Source organism: Amblyomma americanum, chromosome 6, assembly GCF_052857255.1.
Source record: "Amblyomma americanum isolate KBUSLIRL-KWMA chromosome 6, ASM5285725v1, whole genome shotgun sequence".
In the NCBI taxonomy this organism is placed as follows: domain Eukaryota; kingdom Metazoa; phylum Arthropoda; class Arachnida; order Ixodida; family Ixodidae; genus Amblyomma; species Amblyomma americanum.
Genome location: NC_135502.1, coordinates 97,197,992 through 97,223,286, shown reverse-complemented (window position 1 = coordinate 97,223,286; position 25,295 = coordinate 97,197,992). Strand labels below are relative to the sequence as shown.

Below are 25,295 nucleotides of genomic sequence, written 5' to 3'. Positions count from 1 at the left end.
GAGGCTGCGTGCCTTCGGTTGCGGAAGAGTCCGCCATCCGGCATCAATCACATCGGTGACCGTCGCCTCAGATTGTACCGGTGCTCGGTACGGTTGCGTTCCGCAGCACCAGTTGTGCCTTTGCGCTGCTTACTCCTGGGGAAAGGCCCCATCAGATCGCAGGTGGCCATCTGCCACGGACGCACACTGTCAATTGGTTTCATCATTCCGGGCGGCTTGCCGCCCCTTGACTTCACCGCTTGACAGACATGGCAGGAACGGCAATAGCGGAAAATGTCACGCTTCATGCCGGGCCACGTCACCGATTGACTCAGTTTTGCAAAAACTTTGGAGCCACTCAGGTGACCGGCCAGTGGTTCGTCATGAGAAAATCGCAACAGTGCGCCTCTCAGACTTTTGGGGATAACCACCTTGAACAGATCAATGGACTCATCATCGGTGGCTATGTATTTCAGCACGAGCCCGTCATGGCCCAGCAAATATGAATCCCCCCGGGGCTCGCCGCGACACACGCTGGCTTTCACCCCCTGCGCCCGCTACAATACAAGTAGCGTCCCGGCGCTCCGTCTCCCTGAGACCGTCGCTCATCTCGCGACACATGGGGTCATTTTGCTGGGCTTTCAGCAGCTCTTTCCGGCTGAAAACGATTCCTGTTACCCCAGAGGGGGGCCTGGTCTCGTCCCCCTTCAGGTTTGCAGCCAAAATTTCCGCTCGCGACGGCGTCTCCGAGGCGCTCACGCGGAGCTTTGCCTCCCGCCCGCTTTGCGAAGCGCTGCTTGCCTGGTTAGCGGAATGGGTTAGCCCGTTTGCGGGCTCCCCCTCCTTGCCGCCCGGCGGCTCGTCCGCTTTTTCGCCCGCTCCGCCTGCTGGCGTCAAGGCGCCGCTGGCGAGTGGGGCACGGGATAGCGCGTCAGCTACCACGTTCGTGCTCCCCTTTCGATACTGCACCGAAAAGTCGTAATGCTGTATCAGGAGAGCCCAGCGCGCCAGCCGACCCGCAGGCTCGCGGAGCCGCATCAGCCAACTGAGCGCACTGTGGTCTGTCTGCACCACGAATTGCGTTCCGTCAAGGTAGACGTCGAATTTACGCAGTGCAAACACGATGGCGAGGCACTCCTTCTCGGTCACGGAATAATTCCTCTCCGAGGGCAGCAAGGAGCGGCTGGCAAAGGCCAGCGGCTGCAGCACGCCATCGAAATCCTGTAGGAGAACTGCTCCTAAACCCAGATCGCTCGCGTCAGTCTGGACTACGAACTGTCTGGTCAGGTCGGGTAGCCTGAGCTGCGCTGTCTCGGCAATGGCACTAGACAGGAGGCGAAAGGATCGCTCTTGCTCAGGCCCCCATTGCCACGCGGCAGTCTTTCCCAAGAGCTTGGTCAAGGGTGCCTGCACGCGGGCACAGGACGGGATGAACGACCGATAGAAATTGGCCATTCCCAGAAAACGGCGGAGGCCGCGTACGTCCTTGGGCACGGGAAACTCGAGTATGGCTCGGAGTTTGTCCGCATCGGGCTCAATGGAGCCCTCGCCCAGCATGAACCCTAGCAACTGAACTCGGGTCCGCGCTATTTGGGCAGCGACTGCGCTCCGGCCTCGGAGGAGGCTTGGGCGGGCTGCACGAACGCAGGAGGCAAGGCGCCCAGTTCGATGAGCGGCGCGGTTTCCACAGGGAGCCGGGCCAGCGCCTCACCGTTCCCAGAGCAGAATTGACTGCTCGCGGGGCACGGCTGCTGCTGTGCAGGACGGCCGGTTGCGGCAGCGTCGCACGCACCACCTTCGCACTGGGTGCAAAGCACGCACAGCGGAGGCATGTGATTGACGGGTGCACCGCAGGGTGCTCCCGATACAGCTCCAATGGGAGCTGCGTGATCGACGTTGGGGGTTGTAGCGCCGTATGCCCCAATGGGGGCCGCGGCCAACCACGGTGTTTGGCTATTTGAAGAAACAGCCGCCAACGGATCAAAGGACGCTTCGACTCCTAAGGGAGCCGACACGTAGCTGCCGAGTGCCCCGATGGGGGTGGCAGACATGGTGCGCAAGCGTGATCGTCAAGGCGACCTGCTCGGCAAATATGCTATCAAAGGCTAAGAGCCAGTGACTTAGCACGTTGGGCGCCAGTTGTGGGTTTCTCAGTAGGCACAGGCCACTACCCACCGCGGGTTCGAGCTTCGCGCGAGCCAAGGGCCCCGATCAGCCGTCACCACACGCACCCTGGGGCACCGCTGCGGCGGCGTTCAACCTCTGAAGAGAGGAGAGCGGCTCGCCGCAAGAAACAGGCCTCCAAGTTCACGAAGGAGACGTTTATTGACGCCGTCCTCCAGCGGTACATACACACACTCAACAGTCACCCCGTCCCGGGGCGCGCTCAGAGCAAGGCTCCGGTGCGCGCTCGGGGCAACAAGAGAAATGCGCGCCGCTAGCACGCCGCTGCAGGATATTGTCCCCGCGGCAGTGCTGTGATCTCTCTCGTGTCGGCCGTTGGGCCGTTTGCGAGAGAGAGTGGGCAGTCAACGCAAGGTGCGCCTGTCAGAGGCCGTTGGACCCCTGGACAGGCTCGAGCCGCGGCGGATCAAGGACCCACGCTGGCGAGCTCGAGTATGAACTGGTCCGAACGGCAGAGGCCGGCCCGGACGAACAGTAACGTACGCACCTTACGCTGTCTCGGAGGGGTCTCCTCTCCTCTCTCGGCCCCGCTCGGAAGGTCGCGCGACCACCCCAAACGGGTCCCGAATTCCCGCCAAAAGTCACCAATGGCAAAGGCCCTTGGGAAGCCGGGGGCGGAGCTGCGGCCGAATGACAGCGATTAGCCACCAGCCGTCTCTCCGCCGCCCGAGGCGGGAGAAAGGGAAAGAGGGCGACGCGGGATGCCGCGCAGACGCCACGGCGGGAATCTAGCAGGCTTCCCACACTATGAACGTCGAGTCGCTGATCTGGACCCTAGCCGTGCACTGTCCAAGCGGAGTAATGATATGGCCCCCCGCCGTCCGGATCTGCAAGCCACAGCAAGGAGTTGTAACTTTCTTCAGAAGCGCTGACAATTTGCTGCTGATAATTGAAAACTCCGCTCCTGTGTCCACCAACGCGCTAATGCTGTGACCATCGAGAAGCACGGGTATGTTGAGGGAGAAACGGTCCTTTAGTACAGTTGCTGTTGTCTACGTCGTCAAAGCTGTCTAATCGGTTGTCTGCGTCGTCTGCGTCGTCAGGGGGTCTTTACAGCTTCGATATCCAGCGACCACGCCCCCGGAGGTCGCTGTCCTCAGTTTTCCCGGCGAGAACTGGCCGAGCGGTCCGCCGTCGCTCGCGAGGCGTTCTGCGCATTCGGTGAAAACAATGATCGGCGAGGTGACGGCGATCGGGACTAACGGCGCGCCATGGACCGCAGAGGTTGCTGGGTTACGTACTCTTCAATCTCACGGGGCCGCTGGCCGAACCGTGGCCTTGTCGCATCGGAGGAAACACCCTGCGGGCCAAGCTCTCGATATGGGCATCGGCGGAAAAGGTGACCGGGCTCCCCACAGCAGAAGTACAAACGCCGGCGGTCAGGGCCACGCCAGACGTCCGCTCTGCGCAGAGATTGTCGATCACTCGGGATGCGGTGCTGCCCTGGCTGCACGGAGGGTAGCAGGACGTCGTGATGGCTGGGAGAAACTGCCGCTGGATTTGGGGCAGGGCGTCGCAGAGCTTCAGCGTATGTCGAACGGCAGTAGTCGTTCTGGGTAGGCTGTAGTTCGGCGCGTATAGTAACGGAGGCCTGATAGCTTGCTGCACTTGTTCGCGGATAACGCTCATAAGGGAGCCAGCCGCTGGCTGCGATATACCACAAATCTTCTCTAGCTCGTCACAAACAACAGCGCGGATCATGTCGCGGAAAAAGTTGGTACTGCAGTTGAAAGCCGGTAGGGACTCCGTAACAGAAGCAGCAAGGACTGGCCGGTCGTACGGGGTGGAACGCTGCCGGAGGACATGCTCCATCGTGACTGCCTCCGCTAGAAACTCGGCAACAGTGCTTGGGAGGCTGCGCCCGAGGCCGACGAAAAGCTGCTCTTTAACACCGCGCATTAGGTGGCGCAGCTTTGTGGCTCCATCCATCCGCCACTACGTCAGAGGTTGCCGCGAGTACCAGCGTCGAAAGTCACCACCGCTCAAGCCCGCAGGTTTGCTCCAACCCATTGCGCCACTTCGCACACCTTTTGACCAAGTCGGCTTTGATCTTCTGGACCCATTTCCTGTGTCGTATCCTGGCAATAAGTGGATTATAGTTGCGACTGATTATATGACGCGCTATGCTGAATCCCCGGCGGTGCCGCGCAGTACATCCTCTGAAATAGCGCGCTTCTTCATACACCACATTGTTTAACGCCATGGCGCCCCGTCCTCCGTCAACACCGATAGGGGCACCGTGTTTACAGCGCAGCTCATGCACAAGGTGTTCCAGCTGAGTCACAGCAACCACCACAAGACTACTGCATACCAGCGGCAGTCAAACGGGCTCACAGAGCGCCTCAACAAAACCTTAGCGGACATGCTCGCAATGTACGTCGACGTACAGCACAAGACTTGGGGCGACATCCCCCTATATGTGACGTTTGCCTATAACACGGCGATTCAGGAAATGACTCGCTTTGCGCCGTTTCGCTTCATATACGGGCCTGATGTACAAACGATGCTAGACGCCATGCTTCCGTGTCCCCCTGACGACCAGGCGCTCACGCCAGACGCCGAAGGATTTACCCGGCACGCAGAGGAATCCCGCCAACTGGCCCGTATGCACATTCGCCGGCAGCAGGCAACAGATACGCAACGCTACAACCAACGACATCACCACGTCGAGTGCCACCCCGACGACAAAGTTTGGGCATGAACTCCAGTACGTCGCCCCGGCCTGCCGGAGAAGCTCCTGAGCCGCTACTTTGGACCATACACAGTGCTGCGCCGCATCACGGATGTGACGTATGGAGTCCTCCCCGATGGCACTCTGCCGAGTTCGCGCTGTCGACCTCAGCCTGAGGTCGTGCACGCACTGTGTATTACGCCTTACTTTACCCACTAACGGGCGCCTCTTTTGCGTTTTCTTTTGTTTCATTTTTGCCCGCAGCCGTTCGGCGGCCCGTGATCGCTTGTTTTCCTTCCTCCCGTTCTTGTTTTTGTTGTTGCTGTTGACCTCACACAATGGCACATACCCACAAGGTGGATTGGCCATAACCAGGCGGTGACTATTTAAATGACCAGTTGCATGTAGCAAGCATGGGATGACCTACCAAAATTTGGATCGCACAGTTTCCGTAGCCGAGGTGGTTGCAGGAGGTTAGGGGGGTCATACAAACTAAAATTTAGGCAAAGAAGGGGTAGGGATTACTATAAGTGGTTGTAAAAACCGAAATACAGAAGCTGATAATGGGATGGGCAGGACGAAAGCTCGTGATGGTAGACGTTTTGATTCTAGGAGATAATTTTAAACGGCAGAGAAAACATTCCCATTGGTATGGCCAAGCATAGAAGCGCCAAGAGACAGAAAAACCGCAGAAGACAGGCGCAAACTGAGATTCTGTATTGGAACTTCTAATAGTCGCCTCCTAATCGATGAGTAGCGACGGCAAAAAAAAAAAGAAAGTGCTCTATTGTTTCCGGCTCCGCACAATACGGACACAATGGGGAGATCGCCAGACCAGGCCTGTAGAGGTAAAAATTTAGTTGCGGCACCCGGCAACGAAGCCTCGTGAAGGAAACTTCAAGATTGCGCGATCGCCAGACTGAGCTTCTCCAAGGGAACAGTAGGTGCTGGAAGTCGTCCAAGGAAGTAAGCGCTGATGCGCCCAATTCGTTCATTACAGTGTACCGTCGAAAGCGTGCCGCCTTTATCCCTTCCATTACGGCGTGGTTCAGGTGTCCAAAGATATAAACAAACAACCGATTATCAAATTATAACATTGTGTAATGCCTACCAGTATCTTACTCAGATTGCTTTAGAAAGTTATAGTGTGTCTGTATTCAAGAAAAAACTGACGATTCTTTTCCCCCCCGGTTAAATTTCAGCTAATTCTGTATACTTAGTTTTTTTTTTGAGTGTGTGTTTGTGTTCTGTTTCCTTTATTATTTTTTTGAATGTGCATATTATGAAATGTTTCGTTTATTGTTAATTGATATTTATTATTGTCTATCAATAACTATTTTCTATTGTGATCATGTTTGCTCATTGTTTTTTATCTTTTGTCCATTCGGCCCCCGTTTTCCATGATGTGTGATCGGGGTGTAGGCCTTGTCAGGAGGTATGCTTGGTCTACCTCCTTTAGCCTCACCTCGAGGGCATATTGTATATAATATGGCCAAATAAACATACTACTACTAGATACTGCGCCATTTACTTTCCCCAAAAACCAATTATTATTATTATTATTATTATTATTATTATTATTATTATTATTATTATTATTATTATTATTATTATTATTATTATTATTATTATTATTATTATTATTATTATTATTATTATTATGATGTAAGCAGTTTTTGGAAGCAGGTCAACAATCGGTCCACTCAGGGCTGCCTTCGCTAAAGCATCAGCTGATTCATTTAATAGAAGACCCCTGTGCCCAGGAACCCAAAGAAATCGAATTGATGTGATGTGTGGAGGGATCAGGAATTTTAGTATCCCGTTCTCACCATGTGCGCCCCTGTTTTTGCTTCTTTTTCTTTTGGGGGTGGGGGGGGGGAGGGGGAATAATGCTGCCAGGTGTCCCCGGGCGGTGCCTTGAGGACAAGGAAGTGAGACGCGCGTGCTTTTGCAGCTGGAACACTGCTACTTGAGGCCTGTGCCTGCCCCCTTTGATTCTGCAACCTATTTATGACAATATTAAGCCTGTTCACTGACAAAGTGATTGCAGTGATATTCACATGGCTAGTTTTAGCAAAAGCTATAATTTCTAATCTCCAAGGATCAGATCAATAAACGGAGCGGTGGCAGGAGACTTATAAATCTCAAACATCCCACAGCTAACACGCCAGTTATCGTCTTTAGAGGTATGCATCGTTGTATGCTTATGAGTGGTTAAAGCGATGTGCGTCCTGCAGTGTCTGTGCTATCTCTTGTACAAAAAGATCGGCAGTGGTTTAGTTTTGGTTAAACCTGGAGTGACGCGATAGCTGCAGCTGGCCGGGTGGAACTTGGTCACGTGAACAACCGCGTGACGAACTACGTGATCAGCCAAGGCGCCATGCCGCCAGCAGCTGCTCCGCACCACGTGACCGACCGCATGACTGCATGGCGGCGCAGCCACCGGATGGCAGCGCCGGCACCGCCACGGCGTCGCCACGCTGAAGGCTCGAAATGCTACCGTACTGTAGCTATGCTACAATAGGAAACCCAAATTTCACATTGTCCGATAAGTTGCCTGGAATGCGCCCTTAAGTCCTGATAATGGAAAAAACTTTGCTTAATATAGTATACCTCTCTTATATGGCGGTTTGATGAAATGTGAATTACGATTTGAAAGAGTTTTTTTCCTTTGACAGTGACGTAAGTCGATAGTTCATTCACCATCATGTCCATCTTCTAACTTTCTATCTCCTGCCTTCCATTCACCCTATCTCAACTTAAGCCTCATGGCACATTTCTTGAATAAAAAAAACTGTTTGGCCCGGATCTAGTAGCTGTATTCTGCAGTTAAGGTGCCAGTCGCCAAATTATGTTCAAAAGAGAAGAAACCTGTGAGCAATACTTAATCAGAAAGTAAGGTCGGTTACAAAGTAGTAGTTTTGCGCTGGCATCGTTGTGGGCATTGGGTTACAGTTTTCGGGACCAACCTATGTCATCCAAAACATTTACTCCCTTGATTGCTAGTCGGATGCTGACACCGTGCTTTTCCCTTGCATGGAGGTTTGCAGCCCCAAATGTCCAACCCCGTGGGGCATATTGCAAGCTCTATAAATAATATCAATGACTCTTCAGCTGTGGTGGAGCCTGAGGAAAACGCTGTTGCAGTAGAAATAATCTGTTACATATTGCCTTGGTGTTTCTCAAGGCTGCACTGAATAAAAAGAAAAATTAGCACTGTATATCTAAGCGTGCAACACGCTACGAGCAAGTATTGATGCAAGGAAAGAATATTGCACCCTTATATAAAGCTCTCAATGATTATAAGTGGATGAATTGCGTGGTAGAACCGCGGTAATGATCGGCCCCATGACATCTGTTTCATGCCATCGCAAGTTAAGTCGCGGAGCTAAAGTTTTTAGAGAGGCAGCTTTTTGGATGTATTATGCGCGCGAAGATATAGCGCGCTACTAACATAACCACCGTGCTATGGCAGCTTAAAGCTGCAGAAGTCATCATGAAGTGCTCAGGCTCAGCCACAATTCTAACTAGCAAACAACCTTGACTGAAATTGCGCGCGATTCCATGTGAAATATCAACAGACACAGAGAATTTCTCAGCGCACTGAACTGTTTCTATTATGCCTTGCACTAGGCCTGAATATAAAAAACGTGCTCACTATAAGCCGCTCATCCGTGACTACTCCAGTGACGTGTGAAGACAGAATCAGAAACATGTTTATTTGTCATGTCGACGCCGAGGGCTTTGCTCGGTTGTAGTTACGGCTTCTTACATGAGCGCTTCTACGAATGCAACGTTATTCTGCTCCGAGCAAGACAGTTCCCGAAATGCGAGTGTACCGGTCCAAAACGCTTCTCCCGCCAACAAAGGGCAGTAGTTAGGAGGTCGACCGAAAGGATGCGCCACGTGTCCATGAGTTTTCAGCACGCTCGACGTCAATCGCTTCAACCGCATGCCGCTTGTTGGCGCTATGAGCTCGCGAAGTCGCGGAAGTACAGGCACCGTGGCAAGTTTAGGCCAGAAAATCCTGTAACCTACACACCCGTCAAAAGTCTTTAGGGCATAGCGTGTGCTTTTAGCCCTCTAGGGGATCATTCAGAGGATCTGTGAAGCTGTATATTTAGTTGAGGCGCAAATAACGGTTGTCCTTGTCTTTGGTCTTGAATAGTGATTGCTCCATTATACGGCTCAAATACACGTTGAGGGACGAAGATAATTTACCAAAACTGCACATTCGTGAAGAAAAATTAGTTTTAATTTAATTTTATTTAAATAGAGCAGCCCCACAAAACTGTGGTACATCTGATGTTTCTTAGAAAGAACTAGTAAACTATTTCATTGTGCAAGTAAGTGCTTAAACTTATTGCTCATGATTATACTTAGTACTTATACTTACAGTATTTCGCGGTGTGTGTTTGAAGACTATAAGCGTTCTAAAGGGATGCGTTCTTCCCCAATTAATTTCTAATAGCGTACATTTATGTTTCGGGAAGACGAACGATCAATGGCCAAATAAGACCGGTTGAAGTTTACACTTACTGGTGATGTAGAGGTTTGTTCGTAAATTTTCTCACGTAAGAAAAATACCGCTATAAAATAAAGGCTATGTTTTTCGGGCTTAACGGCCCAAAGGGAGTCAGGTTATGCGGGACGCCGAAGCAAAAATCTCCGGATCATTTCGACCACCTGAGTCTCTTCAACGAGCACTGGCACCTCAAAGCACGTGGCTGCCATGCTTTCCGCCTCAACAGGAATGCGGCCGCCGAGTTTAAGATGAAACCCGGGTTCCCCAGTTCAGTAATCAAGCGCCTTCACTACTAAGCCACCGGGGCGGAGAAATCAATAAATAAGTTATTCAATCAAGCTTAACTTTTTTTCTAAGCGCGTACCTTTACTCATTGTTCATCCGTGTTGCTGCTTCAACGCCGCAGCTGTGTACTTCACTCTTCAATAGTGAATGAAAAGTCGGCTGTTTTTGCAGGGCCCCAGCCAGACTTAGGCCCGCAACTTTAAGCCCGAGCCCGGCCCAGGCTCGACTCAGGCCCGGCGAAACAGCTCATTTCCCGGCCCGGCCCGGCTTAAGTCTGTGCAGTACACCAGTAGGCTGGCCAGCGGCTCTGACGCAACTAGGCCGGCCGTATCCCTGACGGCCGTTTGCTTCCTCGTTTGCTTTCGTTACGACTGACGTCACGGCCAAATTAAACTGAGAATGAATGGATTGCCACTAAGTGCCGTTCCCGGCCCCCTTTAACCAAGCAGAGGCCGCGTACTCTAACGTTTCGCTGCCTTTCCATTTCGTTTGGACCTCTGCCATTGGTCGCTGCTTCTGGCAACGACAGCCGCGGGGAATGACGTCCAGCTGGTGGCAGTAGATGCGCCCATGGTGACACTTGCATAGACGCGCCTAGCGCTATTCTCGCACTGGCGGACCAGCGCCTACGTCGAGGAATATGAGCGTCACAACGTGTTCGACATGCCTGACGGGCTTTTCAGCGCGACTTATGTCTCTGAAATCAAGGTGTAGAAAAGCCTCATGCCAAAATACTGGAAGATATATATAGCAGCCGTACAGCTACCATAGTCGTCGATAAAGTCAGCAATAAAGTTCGAATAAGGAAGGGCGTCAGGCAAGGAGACACCATCTCGCCAATGCTATTCACCGTCTGTCAACAGGAGGTGTTCCGAGGCCTGAATTGGGAACAGTCGGCAATAAGAGTTAATGGAGAATACCTAAAAAATCTGTGATTCGCTAATGACATTGCCTTGCTGAGTCACTCAGGAGATGAACTGCAAATCATGATCAATGAGTTGAACAGGCAGATCAGAACGGTGGATCTAAAAATTAGCACGCAGAACATGAAAGCAATGTTAAACAGTCTAACAAGGGAACAACGGTTCACAATTGGAAGCGAGGTGTTGGAAGTGGTAAAGGAGGACATCTACTCAGAGCACGTAGTGACAGCTGATACGACTCATGTGAGGAAATAACTAGAAGGATAAGAATGTGGTAGAGCGCATATGGCAGGTTCTCTCACGTCATGAATGTGTTCATTTCTTGTTAATATTACTGACAATGAAGTGTTTGCATTTTCATTGTGACTGCCCTTGTAATAATTCTTTTTTGCTTTGTACAACCTACCCCCTTTACTATAATGCCACTGTGTCGCTGTGGGTAAATAAATGAATAAATGATTGAATGGCCTTTGCCAACATGCCTCAAGAGAAAAGTGTACAACAGCTGTATCTAACAGGCACTCACGTACGGGGCAGAAACGTGGAGGCTAACGAAAAGGGTTCAGCTCAAGTTAAGGACAATGCAGAGAGGTGTGTATATAAAAATGATAGGTGTAACGTTAAGAGACCGGAAGCGGGCAGTGTCGGTGAGGAAACAAACAGGGGTTAATTGCATTCTAGTCGAAATCAAAAGGAAGAAGTGGGCTTGGGCAGGGCACGTAATGCGAAGGAAAGATAACCGCTGGTCCATAAGGGTAACGGAGTCGATTCGAAGGTAAGGCAACCGTAGCAGGGGGTGGCATTAGGTTAGGTGGGCGGATGAGATTAAGAAGTTTGCAGGCAAAGGAGAGGGTTAATTGGAGAGACATGGGAGAAGCCTTTGCCCTGCAGTGGGTGCAGTCATGATAATAATGATGAACCCCCGCCCCTAGAGTTTCAATGAGGTCTATAGACGGCTAAGTATCGAAAGATCCAGGTGCAGCGAACGGATTTCCCGTAAATACAAGGGGGTTTGCACGCCTTTGGGATAGTAAGCGGTTCTTCGTACTAGCCTCAGCGCCGCTTTGCTTGCGACCCTAGTGATCCTCTTGTGTTTTCGTATACAGTTCATGCTATTTCCTTTTTAAATATTCACAATTTAAACTTTTCATGGCCGGCCGGCTCACGAAGTTCTGGCCATAATATAAGGATCGAGAATGAAGTTCGCGCCGCTCCTCGCCTTCATTTCCAGAGGAGGCCTACTGCTCAGGCTGCAATACTCAAGTCCACCTTCACAGCAGCATCGTAACAAATATTAACAAATATTGGCAGGGGTTTAGCGCTGCCGTAGACGTGCGAAAGCAGGTGCTCATACTGCAACTCGAGCAGACACGTTAAGCTCAGCCATAAGGGCATGACGTGTTATGCTTATTGGGTTAATGCCCACATAAGCAGGAACGGTGAACGGAATACTAGCCAGAATTCTTGTTGAACGAGCCGCTATTCTGGGTTAGATCAACTGGTCGCGAGTTACAAACCGTAGCCTGCCTACGTCACACTGCTTTATCAACGACAGGCACCACACTAAGTATACCCAGTACGACTGCTGCTGTAGGGAGCACGGGAGCGTCCCTCTTCATCACTGCTATCTACTCTTGCTGGGGCTGTACGTAACCACAGCGGCATAGAATGGATAATAATAATTGTTTTTTTTTGAGGGGGTGAGGAAATGGCGCAGTATCTGTCTCATATATCGTTGGACACCTGAACCACGCCGTAAGGGAAGGGATAAAGGAGAGAGTGAAAGAGGAAAGGAAGAAAGAGGTGCCGTAGTGGAGGGCTCCGGAATAATTTCGACCACCTGGGGATCTTTAACGTGCACTGACATCGCACAGCACACGGGCGCCTTAGCGTTTTTCCTCCATAAAAACGCAGCCGCCGCGGTCGGGCTCGAACCCGGGAGCTCCGGATCAGTAGTTGAGCGCCGTAACCACTGAGCCACCGCGGCGGGTAATAGAAGGAACAGCCGAGACGAGTTTGCAGAGAGGAGAGCGTTCTTTTCGGACGAACTCTACAGCTCTTTGTTGAAGAGCGCGTCAACGTCGGGCCCCCAGAGCTCGAGCAGCTCCTTCCACAGCGCGGCGGCGCGCTCCCGGGTGCGCGTGGCGAGCTCCGGCAGGCTGTCCAGGATCTCCAGGCGGAGCACCGCGGACAGAACCCGGAACCGGTCTCCCTGGTGCAGCTGCGTGCAGGACGCCTGCAGCTCGCGCTGCAGGTACCGCTCGCGCCAGTCTTCGAACGCCTCGCTGGCGGTGCGGAAGTTCTCCTTCATGTCGGCGATCAACTCTCGCCGAGCTTCGGCCATTTCGTGGCGCAGCTGGTCGCGCTCGCAGCCGCCCTGTTCGGTCTTCAGGCAGGTGCGGCAATCTTCGAGGAACTGGTTGTACCTGTCACGCAGCGGAGGAGAGGGCGAGCAGTGTATAGACGTGGTGTGATAAACGATGCTACAGTATGTGCATTGAACATTGCACATCCTTTCGTGGCCGCTCTAGAGAAAGCTCCTGCAATCAATCAATCTGAGGTCATCTCTCTATCCACACATATTCCCAAAAGAAAACTTATGCTCCTTTCACACAAGTAGGAGAGTAGCCGTGTGCCTTGTGGCATCGGAAGAGAGGCGTTCTGAAAACAAGATGGTTTGGCTTGGTTTGCGGTAGTTCAACGTCACAATGCGACATAGGCTATGAGGGACGCCATAGTGAAGGGTTAAAGAATTAAGTTGGGCTAGTTGGTACTTTTGATCCACAGACTGCGACATATTACTAGCGTTAAAATACAAAGGACAAAGAGCAGAAACACAAAGGACAGACGCTAGACAGACGCTAGGCTCTGTCCTGTGTGTTTCTGCTCTTTGTCCTTTGTATTTTAACGCTAGTAATATGTCGCAGTCCGTAGTGAAGGGTTCCGGATAATTCGAACCACCAGCGTTAAAGAACCCCAGAAGGTCGAAATTTCCGGAGCCCTTCCTAACGGTATCTCTCACAGTCTGAGTCGCTTTGGGACTTTAATCCCCCCCCCCTCCCAAACCACCTTGCTTTCAGAACGCCTCTCTTCCGATGCCGCAAGGCACACGGGTACTCTCAAACTTGTGCAAAAGGAGCATAACTTTCCTTTTGGGAACATGTCTGGATAGAGGCTGACCTTGATTGAAAACGCGATGACAAAACATGCGAAGACACTCGGGTGAATAGTAACTACGAATCTTCTTATAGTTAACGGTATTTCATACTGTGATTTCGCACAATAACATTGAATGGTGCCAGCTACTCAAGGTGGCAGTATCGAATAAACATAACTGATGTGTCCATTTCCAAAAGCACTCGTACTGCTGCTACCACATCAGCGTCCGCTTTTTAGTGCGAGGCAAAGTGTAACAACGCCTGTGTAGTGTGCAATGCCAGTGTACGACAAAATAACCTCAGGTGGTAAAAATTAATACGGAGGCCTCCGCTGCGTCGTTTCTGATTGCTTTCATGCAGCTTTAGGGCGTAAAATCCCAGGGCCATACACACGAAAAAGTGGTACTCTCGCAAAAACAGGAAACCTGCTGGTGAACTCTCTTTATAGGCTGTTTGCTATTAATCTAAATAACCTAAACAGTGAAATGCCTCCTTCGGCAGAGTACGGCTGACTGAAGAAATGCTTGCGAACCTTCACTGCAGGGAAGAAAGTTTCTAATTTCTTGCAACGTTCAGAGGATATTGTAATAGGGGTATATATACAGCGCGTATATGACGCAAGTCGGCCGGTACGGAAACAGTAGAAAGAAAAATGCATGCAAAAATATGTACTCGACCGTGTACACACTGAGTAGCACTCGCAATAAGTAGGCCTACATTCGTGAAATGGGCTGTTAAAATAAATAAATATACAGTCTACGCAACATGCACATGGCGAAATACGCCAGAAAGAAAACAGAAAAGGAGTCTGCAGAGACCATGGACAAAATAGACAAGTTAGACGAATAAAAGGACCAAAACTACAAAATAAACAGAAAGTGCAGGAAGGAAAAAGAAAAGACTGCGCGCAGATTACAGATGGACCAGCAATGCCTAGAGTTGTACTTGTCTTTTCTAATACAAAATGGTTTGGTTTATCGTTTATGGGGGTTTTACGTCTCAAACCGACTTAGCCTATGAGGGACTGTCGCGCCAATCAGCATGAGGCCGGCACGATGAAGGAAATGATTGATTTACTAGCTGAAGTATTAGAACGTATGGATGGCGTGCAGACGCCGGCACGAGGAGGGAGCTCAATTCGGCTGCACTTCGGCGTCAGCATCTTCGGCTGTTGGTTCTGCTCCTGCGGCGTAAGGCCCCTGCTGCTGCTACAGTTGACCCCCCTCCCCGCTAGTGAAGGAGTCCGGTGAAGCTAGGAGCCGGAACGATACTTTCCGCTTCTGAGGAGTGACAGGGAAAGACGGCGGAGGAGGGCAGCCGGCCGGTTATGGCAGAGAAAGCACACATGAAGGTCTAGTGGGCGGGGCATCCTCTGTGAAGGCTGGCTTCAAGCGGTCGATTGAAACGGTGTCAGTGCGCCCATGAATGTCGACGACGAAGAACTGATGTTCTTTCGAGTACACGGAAAGGGCCGTCGTAGGGGCGCTGAAGTGGCTTGCGGACAGTCTCGGCGAACAAAGACGTGCGTGCAAGTCGCTAGTTTGGATGGAACATGTGAAGACGGTCGGAAATGTGGCGGTCTGAGATGGCGGCAAAAATACCGGAGATGCGTCACGTAATCGGTAGGGTTGGGACTTGTAGACGAATCGGTAGATTCGAAAAATTCGCCAGGAAGACGCAGGGGTGAGCCGAAGACAAGCTCTGCCGGAGTGCAACGAAGATCTTGTTCTGTGTAGCATGGAGGCTGAGCAGAACCAGTGGTAGGGAAGCAGTCCAATGGATGGTGTCGAGTTGGCCTTTGAGGGATGTTTTTAGCTAATGATGGAAGCGTTCGATCATACCATTGGCGATGGGATGGTAAGTAGTGGTTCTAATTCGGGAAGTTCTAAGTAAAGTCATAAGGTTATTGAAAAGTGAAGATTCAAACTCGGCGCCACGGGCAGTGGTGATGGTCGAGAGAGCCCCATACCGGGAGACCCAGCCGGCGATGAAGGTTCTGGCGATGGTGTCACTTGTGGCGTCAGGCACATGGAACGCTTCGGGCAAGCGAGTAAACCGATCGATGCAAGTAAGAAGATATGACTGTCCAGCGGAAGGTGGACAGGGACCCAAGATATCGATGTGCATGTTGTCAAAACGGGCTGACGGCGGAGGGAACGAGCCGAAGGGAGAGGTCGTATGCCGCAGTGTTTTAGACTGCTGGCAAGCCAGGCAGGCACGGACCCAGACGTGCACGTCCTTGTTGATGCCGGGCTAGAAGTAACGTTTTGTGAGAAGATGCTGCGTGGCGCGAATTCCGGGATGGGACAGGCCGTGGAGGGCATCGAAGACAAGACGCCGAAAGGCAGAGGGGACCAAAGGGCGCGGAGTTCCGGCCGACGTCTCGCAGATATGGGGACGGGCCACGAAGGGAGGAGAATTTTACGGAAAACCAGCGAACAAGGGTTCTTGCGAAGGTACATGACTCGAAATTCGGCTGCACTTCGGTGTCTTCATCTTCGGCGGCTGGTGCTGCTCCGCTGGCGTAGGCCGCTGCTGCTGCAACAGGATGCCGTAGTAAAGGGTTCCGGAAAATTCGACCACCTGGGTTCTTTAACGTGCACCGACATCCCAGAGTACACGGGCCTCTAGAATTTCGCCTTCACCAAAATTCGACCGTCGCGGCCGGGATCGAACCCGCGTCTTTCGGGTCCACAGCCGAGTGCCATAACGACTGAGGCACCGCGGCGGCTAGTACGAAATGTGGGATACACTGGTATCCCTCCTCGTCCCCGCGCCAGCGGCGATCGTGACTTCCACGCGCGCGCTCTTCCGGAAATGTGGAGAGAAGGCACCCCTGCGACTCAGCTCATTTCAGCCCCAGCACTGCTGTGACATACGGCAGCGCGCTGCCTACTGCGGAGAGGGTTCCACGCCTGAGCATGTCGGCAACGATTTGCTCTTAGGGAGGCATTGACTGAGGAGATAAAAGGAGGAACTGGTGGCGTGGAACGCTCTCTCTCGCTGCTGGCCCGCACTTGCACTGTCCCCGAGGAACCCCTTCATTGCCCGCCGGCCGCCGAACCCAACGCCGGTCGACATCAACGACTTGGTGAGCTACTGAAAGTCTAGTTTTCTGATAGAACATTCTTCCGCAGTGTACTTTGCCTCGCGTTAGTGTAATAAACTATATCCTAGCGTGCTCTGTCGTTGCCTATTTCGTCCGGACCTGTCGTGGCTGCGACTCTGCACCCCGGGTTGGGGAAACGTGCTGCGTAATAGTAACGCCTGCGTGTAGCTGGCACGGAAGGCCGGCTGGACGCAGAGTGACAATATATCTTGGCGCCCAACGTGGGGTGAAGTAGGCAATTGAGCAGTGAACTTTGTACGAGCGAGCGACTTCCGTCGCCCTAACAAAGAATGACAGCTGATAGGCCCGACTTTAAGTCTTACTTCATGCTGTCTGACCTAGTGGCACAGAACGAGGGCTCCCTACTTCACGCGCCTTTGGAAGGGTTTGGTGTTGCAAATCTTGGGCGTTGCACGCGGAATAGCCGAGGGACATCCCCTGACGCGTTGGCAGGACTGAGGCCTGGTATGGGGGGCTCCACATCGGGCCCCTCGCCGCTCCGCGGACAATGAAGCACTGAGGCCTCGTCATTGGACGCCATCAGCGGCTGCGCTCAACTCCGAGGGCGTTAGTCTGCAGTCTTCCGAGGTGCTCTTGCAGAACGTAATGCAGGTTATGCAGAGCCTAGCGGGTATGTTACAAAACAGTTTGCAAGCCCCGGCCCAGGCACCACGTGTTAGGATAGACTTGCCTACCTACGCGGGGGACCATGACAGTACGGGAGCAAATGAGTACCTCGACCGCATGCTGCATTATCACCAAGAGACAGGAAGCACAGACGCCGAAATGCTCGCGCGTGTTGTGCCTGTTTCTTTCACGAAGCAATTGGCTCGCTGGTACCGACTATCCAGCAACCGAGCGAGGACAATGGAGGAGTTCTGCACTATCTTCCGCGACGAATTCCTTTACGAGTGGTGTTTGAGGAGAGAGCTGGAGCTCCGCACCCAGCACACCGACGAGTCTCTGTTAGAGTACGTCCGAGCGATGGACGAACTTTATCGCCTCGCTGACCTCGCGCCAGAAACACGGAGAATGTGGACCGTGTCACGAGACAAGCGCACCCGACTTTCACGGCCTATCTGAGAGGAGTCAGATTCGGAGATTTGGATGAGCTGGCTGCCTTGGCGAAGCGCATTCAGGGAGACATTCTCTCTGCGCGTGCTTATCGGCCGCCACCGCCCGCACAGCTGTCACCTGAGCCGCGCTGCGCGTGTGATGGCAGCTCAGCGCGCAGTCCAACCAGAGCTGAAGCGTCAGCACAGTTTGCTGACGAGCGTGTCCCAAGAGGTTGGGAGTTGTCTGACCTCGCTTTCGACCCATTCAGCCACGCGTTGCGAACAGCACACACTGCCGCAGAGCTGAAGGAACCTAGGCGAGATAGCGAGGCCGACACGCGGCCGCGCGAGTGGCCCGTATACCGTCCGCAGAGCGAGTTCGAGACGACCGACCGTAACGGGGCGACCAGCGCCTAGCTAGTCGGGGCCCGGGCAACCGTTGCTGCCCATGCAACCAGCGGGGGCACTGCACCCGCGGATGTGGCCCTCCACCCGCTCGTGACCAAACATGGTCGGGAAACGGCCAAAGCCGCCAGTGATCGACCTTCGATCCCGCGCGGCGTACACAGAGAACCCCAGTTTGCTAGCGCCTTTGGCATGTCGCGTAGGAAGTTCTGTTGACTTGTCTGCGCCGTTCATTGAGCTAACGATAACTCGAAATAAATTCACCGCGTTACTCGATACAGGAGCAAGCGCTACTTTGTTCGGTGACGAGGAGTTAAACCATTTCCGTGAGAACAAAATCCGGTTGAGAGAGTGCGAAACCACTTTTCACCTCGCGAGCGGCACAACGCAGTCAGGAGGTGCAGTTGGAATAGTGGTTCGCTTGGAAAGACGCGTGCGGCGACAACGCCTCGTTCATCTTCCCTGTTTATCCGTTCCTGTAATACTTGGGCGAGATTTCCTAGCCTAGACAGGTATTGCGAAAGACATATGATGCGGACGCTACAGGGAGCGCACGTCAGGCGCCTTGAAGCTTTTAATAATAATAATTGGCTTTTTGGGGAAAGAAAATGGCGCAGTATCTGTCTCATATATCGTTGGACACCTGAACCGCGCCGTAAGGAAAGGGATAAAGGAGGGAGTGAAAGAAGAAATTAAGGAGAGTTGCCGTAGTGGAGGCCTCGCAATAATTTCGACCACCTGGGGATCTTTAACGTGCACTGACATCGCACACCACACGGGCGCCTTAGCGTTTTTCCTCCATAAAAACGCAGCCGCCGCGGTCGGGTTCGAACCCGGGAACTCCGGATCAGTAGTCGAGCGCCCTAACCACTGAGCCACCGCGGTGGGGCTTGAAGCTTTTCGCGAAAGCGCCCGCGGCGTCGCAGACAACTCAGATTTCGAACGTGGCGCGAGCGGGTTGAGACCGTGAAAAATTCACCCCGCCCGCCCGAGAACTAGGAGGCGAGCGAACCATCGCCGCTGAGAGGGCAGAGAGAAGGTTGCCGCGGTAGAAAACTGCTCTGCCGTGCAGGGAAGGTCAGCGCACGCCTTGTTGTCAGAAGTGAACAGCATGTCGGAAAGAGAGAAGGCACCGTTGTCATCGCTCCTCTACGAATACAACGCGACATTCACTGACCGCCTTGACCTCACTACACTAGTCAGGCACAGAATAGACACGGGTGACGCACCGCCTTGGAAGGGAAATCCTAGAACAATTAACTTGGCTAAGAGAAAAGCACTGGACAGCGTCTTAGACGAACTTATCGACAATGGTGCTCTTAAGAGGTCTAACAGCCCTTGGGGCTTCACGGTAGTCTTAGCTCCAAGAAAGACGATACTTATCGGCTTTGCGTGGACAACCGCAGACTGAATGAGTTTACGATAAAAGACGCGTGCCCTCTACCAACCATTCCTTCCCTAGTGTCCAACCTAGGTGGGGCGAAGTACTTTACAACGCTCGTTGCTAGCCGCCGATTCTGTCAGGTCGAAATGAATGGGTGTGATAAGGAGAAAACGGCTTTCACTTGTCACAGAGGCCTTTTGAAAATGAAGAGAATGTCTTTTGGCTCGGTAGGAGCACCCGCTACATATCAGTGCCTAATAGACCGTGTTCTAGGAGATGCGAAGTGGCAACATGCGCTCGCGTACCTAGACGACATCGCGGAGTACTCGAAAACATTCGAAGAACACCTGGGCCACTTCAGGGACGTCGTAGAGAGGCTGAGGTCTGCGGGAATCATTTTGAAACCGAAGAAGCCACAGATCGCCGCTGCCCGAATAACGCTGTTGGGGTTCGATCACGATTGACAGAGGCCGCATTCTGCCGTGCGATGATAAGCTTGAGGCTCTGGTAAGTTTCCTCCGCCCACAGATCTAGCCGGTCTCAAACGCTTCCTGGTAATGGCGAACTTTTATCGCCAGTTCATTCCAGATTGCGCAGCTCTGCAGGCGCCTTTGACAAAGCTTTTGAAGAGAGGCGAGCGCTGGAGCTGGGGTCACGAGCAAGAGGATGCACTGCGCAGCCTCACCAAAGTGCTCGCTGACAAGGCCGAGTTGCAGCTACCCGACCTAAACAAGAAGTTTGTGTTTCAAACCGAAGCAAGCGACCTGGGCTTAGGAGCAGTGTTGCTTCAGGAGCATGAAGGCGTTCTCCGTCCGGTAGCATTCGCGAGCCGTTCGTTGACGCCGGCAGAGAGAAACTACTCGGTGAGAGAGCTGGAATGTCTCGCGATAGTTTTTGCTCTGCGAGTTCGACTACTACGTCGATGGGATGGCATTTGTGATTGAGACGGATGACAATGCGCTCACCTGGATGATACGACTCAGCGAGCCGAGCGGCCGCTTAACGCATTGGTCCCTGTTGCTGTAGCGTTACGACTTCACCATGCGCTACCGCAAAGGGAAAAACAACGCTGTGGCTGACGCACTCTCGCGAGCTCCTGTCCAGTGCAAGGAAGGTCACGCGACCGACCGCCCGACAGCAGGAGAGAGTGAGGGACAGACTCGAGCCGTAGCGCAAGTAAGGAGCGCGGACCAACCGTTGATCCAGGGCGAGAGCGTGAACCACGTGGACTACGCGAATTCCGTGGGGATCGTGTTCAGCAGAAAAGAGCTGCTCTAAGCTCAGCAGAAGGGTCCGTTTTGTCGAAAGGTGATCGACGGGCTCCGGGTGCCGGCCGGCAGGATCGCCGCGCACACAGTGACAGCTGGTTTTGCTGTCGATGCGGAGCACTTGGAAACAGCTGGCAGTGCTGTGAGCGCGATGGATTCGTATCTGCTAGATTCCGACGGTGTCCTGCTGAAGTATATCCCCTCCGGGAACGACACAAATGACGCGTTCAAGGAGGTGATACCGCGAGCGTTGAGAGCAGCACTGTTAAGCGTGTTTCACGTGCAAGCGAAAATGCCAGCGAATCCTGTCGCCGCGCAGTAAAAACCTGTTTCGACCCGTCGCGGCGGCTCGGCCGGCCAGAGCGTAGGGTTTCCTAAAAGTTGTAAATTTTTGCAGTGACAGCGCGATAGCTCCGCCCTCTGACCAATGACTGCACGGCGGAAAAGGCATGTGACAAGAAGAGGATTCGTGCGGGAAAGACAATGTTTGTTTACTACACGTACTTCCGACCCGCACGTACGAACTTAAAAAAAAGATATTGGCATGAAAATAAGAAGTAGTTAATATTTAACAAACAAGAATTCTTTATTTCTTAGCAAAATTTCAACAATCTTGGAAAAAAAATTGCATGAACATTGTTCATGTTGATGGTTACCAACCACCGGAACCAACCGCGAGCTCGTATTCTTTGCCAGCAACACTGGGATTCGCCGTGGCAGTAAACGCTCTGAAGCGACGCATGTGAAACGGAACCTTGCGAAAAGGATCGCCGCGCGGAGCCGATGGTCGCTCAGTTCGCTCAATCGCTTGCATGTGAAGCGCCCTTTACAGTAAGTTGTGTCGCTTCGCTATCTGGCCAGGTATGAAAAGGGACGTAATACGCTACGCCCGCTCGTGCCATGTGTGTCATGGGACCGTATCACTGAGTAGGAACGAGTTCTTGCTAGTGGTCTCAGATCACTTCAGCAAGTGGGTGGAACTTTTCCCCTCAGAAAGCTGACGGCACGAGGGTTCATGGAGAAGCTGATGGACGTATTCACCAGTTTCTGTTTCCCAGAGCAGTTGATAACGGACAACGCGTCCTACTTCACTGCGAAGGTGTTCGTTGATTCGTGCGCTGCACTCGGCATTAAGCACAAGAAAACGACCACCTATCATGCTCAGTCGGTTCACACGGAACGATTCAATCGCAACGTTAAACCCATGCTTGTCGCGTACTCTGAGAGGCACTAAGATTGGAACTCCTATCTGCCGGAGATCACGTTTGCTTTGCGTTATACACAGTTAACAGCTCGACTAGGTATGCGCCGTCTTCTCTCAATCTGGGAAGAGAGCTGCTAAATCCGATGGACCGGATGCTATCGGACAGCAGGAAGACGCCAGTCGCTTCGTCCGCACGAGCTGAATACGCGACGCAGCTGCGCGCTAAGATGACGGAAGCCTTACGCAAGGCTCGCCGCAACCTGGGCACCGCTAGGGCGCAGCAGAAAGCACAGTACGACCGCTCGCACCGGGGTGTTCACTACGAAGTGGGCGACCTGGTGCTTGGACGCCAGCACGTTCTCAGCGACGCTAGCAAACAGTCTGCGGCCTCGTTGGCGCCGAAATTGATCGGGCCGTTCCGTGTGCGAGAGTAACTTTCCTCGATCGTTTACAGGCTCGAGGACTAGTGGTCGAAACCGACAGGCGGACCGGTGCACGTATGCGACCTGAAACGTTACGTGCAGCGAGATGAGTGGTTAAAGGACACAGCCCGACCCGCGCCGCAGTCGGATAACGAGCGCCGCGATCAGCCGGCGAACCACGCGTCCCGGTATAACTTGCGCCTTATACGCAGAAACAGATCTGCCTGCGCAGCCCAGAGCGAGGGCCCGAGCCGGCAGGCAGTCTCGTCAGGTGCATGAACGTAAGGGCCGCTCATGCCAATCACTGTCACGCAAGACTGACTTGCGTTAACCCTCATGACTCTCGTGAAGGTCGAACAGCGACATAGCACGCACTGCGGGAGTTGGATACATGTGTTGGCCTTTTTCGGCACAGATGGAAAAGAAGGGCACATCAGAACGACAACGTTCATCACTACCAACTACAAGGCACCATCACGCTTCGGCAACGCGCCGCGCCCAAGGCCCGACGCTACGCCCCGCCCACGACCTACAGTCGCCACCCTGCTGTAACCAGACCGCCCCTGCTACCTGCCACACCGCATCGGAGCGGCCCACCTGCCGTGGCCCCATTACCACCGCAACACTGGGCCCTCGCCTGCTGACCAGGTATGCCAGGGCAGCCCAACCACGCCCTCAACTATAGAAGCGCTGCAGCCCTGACCCCTGAAGCCACCAGAATCCAACACTGAATCCAACCACAGAATCCACAGAATCCACAGAATATGGCCAGAGAAACCAACTTTTTTTTATTCATGGGAAGCCGCGGGCCCATCAAGCCTTAATGGCTGTGATGTTCTTTTATTTATACCTTCTAATCACTGACTATACCAGCAAGATTCTGCACACGTTTTTCAATTTGCGGATTCCAGAAAGCGAAGGCATACTTCAAAGTTAATGCGCGATTCTGTAAAAAAAGAGTGAAATACGGGGCAAACGTTTACTATATCGAAAGACGTACTTTATAGAGCGTACTCACCTGCCGTTCAGGTCCAGACGGAGCTGATCGCACAACTTTGTCCACCGCGTCTCGATGTGCTCGAAGATGGTAGTCATCTCCTCGCTGATGATCATGCGACGAGCCTCTGAGCGTGCATCTATGCCCTCTTCCTCCTCGGCGATGGGATCCAGGATGCTGTTCACGATGGCATGGGAATCGCCACCGGCATGTGCCTGCAGTGCATTTAAAAACATTTACAAAAAACTGCAAGATTTCGTTAAGGCTTCCTACTCCGGGGTCAATGCCAGGTCAATGCCTCAATACAGCGGTTACTGGAATGCCACATCTGGCTTTCCATTCCGGCGTCATTTTCTGTAATTGTCCTCGTAATGCCAACTCAAAATGCAAATGATACCAGCTATAAATTGTTAAGGCCGGTTGGGAGAACAAATACTGTATTGCCGAGTCGTGTAGATAAGCGTCATCATAAAGCTTGGAATATTCATCCTCTTGGCCTTGTGGAAAATTCGCGAAATATCTGAATACGCGAAATATATATGGAAGAAGAAGCATTCGGTGAACGCAAATTTATGTTTTGAAGACTAAGGAAAAGAAATGATGGAAAAGTTGGACGCTTCGCGCGAAGCGGCTCCAACATGTCCGGCGGGGTGGCTCAGTGGTTATGGCACTCGGCTGCTGACCCGAAAGAGGCGGGTTCGATCCCGACCACGGTGGTCAAATTTCGACAGAAGCGAAATTCTAGAGGCTCGTGTACTGTGCGAAGACAGTGCATGCTAAAGAACCCCAGGCGGCCGAAATAATCTGAGCCCTTCACTGCGGCGCCATGAAGGCTCATAAATCGAACTAAAACCAAGCATATTCAAGAGCTGCATGTACAGTTTTTCATTCCTGGCAACAACCGATTTTGCGAAAACGAATACCTGCACGCACAGCTTGAACTATAAAGGTCTTGCCTGGCTCTTAATCCATGCTGACCTGCCAATAAAAGCCTGTAAGGCCGAAAGTAAAATATTTGTGCATGGTGCTACCTACACGTTAATTCCTCGCAGTGTTTCCTCGCTCCGGCTTTTCTTCAACAAAACTACACCAAGTAAGCAGTTCATTCGCAGAGTTCCGCTTCTATGTTCACAACGTAGAAGTGGTTTAACTTGCTTGTTCGCTTCTGCATATACATACCACGGGACTGTATTCTATAACTGTTTGTTCTCCATTTCGTTCTCTGTCATTGGTTACTGAACTATATACGCTTCTTTCAAGCGTCTGGGGGAAGCGAACCTACCATTGGGCGGTTGGTGACCGGACTTCACCACTACGTAGTTGCATATCGCAGCCAATGGCAGCCATTGATGAGATCCGGTCGCCAACCACTTTCAATGGTCGCGTCGCTTCCATGCAACCGAAGTTTGAAAGCCGCGAGTATATCTTAGTGATCAATGACAGAGGACGAAATGAGCAAATCGAAAATGGACAGATTATGTAACACGCCACCAGCTGTCTCAACGAAGAATAACGAATTCCTAAACGTAAGGATTTCGATACGGAAATAACATCTTTTCAGGACGAAAGTGTCCGCTGCGGCCGGCGTTATTTCCTCTACATATAACCTAATTATTTATCTTAGAAAGTGAAGCTCACTAAAGAGCTAATTAATTAGAGCAATCAGCTGGTTAGTTCGGTCAGAAAGTCTCATGGTTAGTCACTTTCAAAAGTAGCGAACACATAG

The 25,295-nt window shown here is 52.3% G+C and overlaps 2 protein-coding genes across 2 annotated transcripts in view; one reads left to right on the top strand and one right to left on the bottom strand.

The window, feature by feature from the left end:
* The window catches only part of LOC144093904 (uncharacterized), a 174,821-nt gene that overhangs the window by 98,626 nt on the left and 50,900 nt on the right, over positions 1 to 25,295 (top strand). The gene's annotated exons all lie outside the window — the stretch shown is intronic.
* Positions 12,618 to 25,295, bottom strand: part of LOC144094395 (uncharacterized) — a 99,428-nt gene continuing 86,750 nt past the window's right edge. Inside the window, exons 6-7 of the mRNA XM_077628360.1 lie at positions 23,591 to 23,784; positions 12,618 to 12,993 (exon numbers count right to left, since the gene is read on the bottom strand). Of these exons, the coding sequence (XP_077484486.1) occupies positions 12,618 to 12,993; positions 23,591 to 23,784 (570 nt within the window). The remainder of the gene's footprint in view (positions 12,994 to 23,590; positions 23,785 to 25,295) is intronic.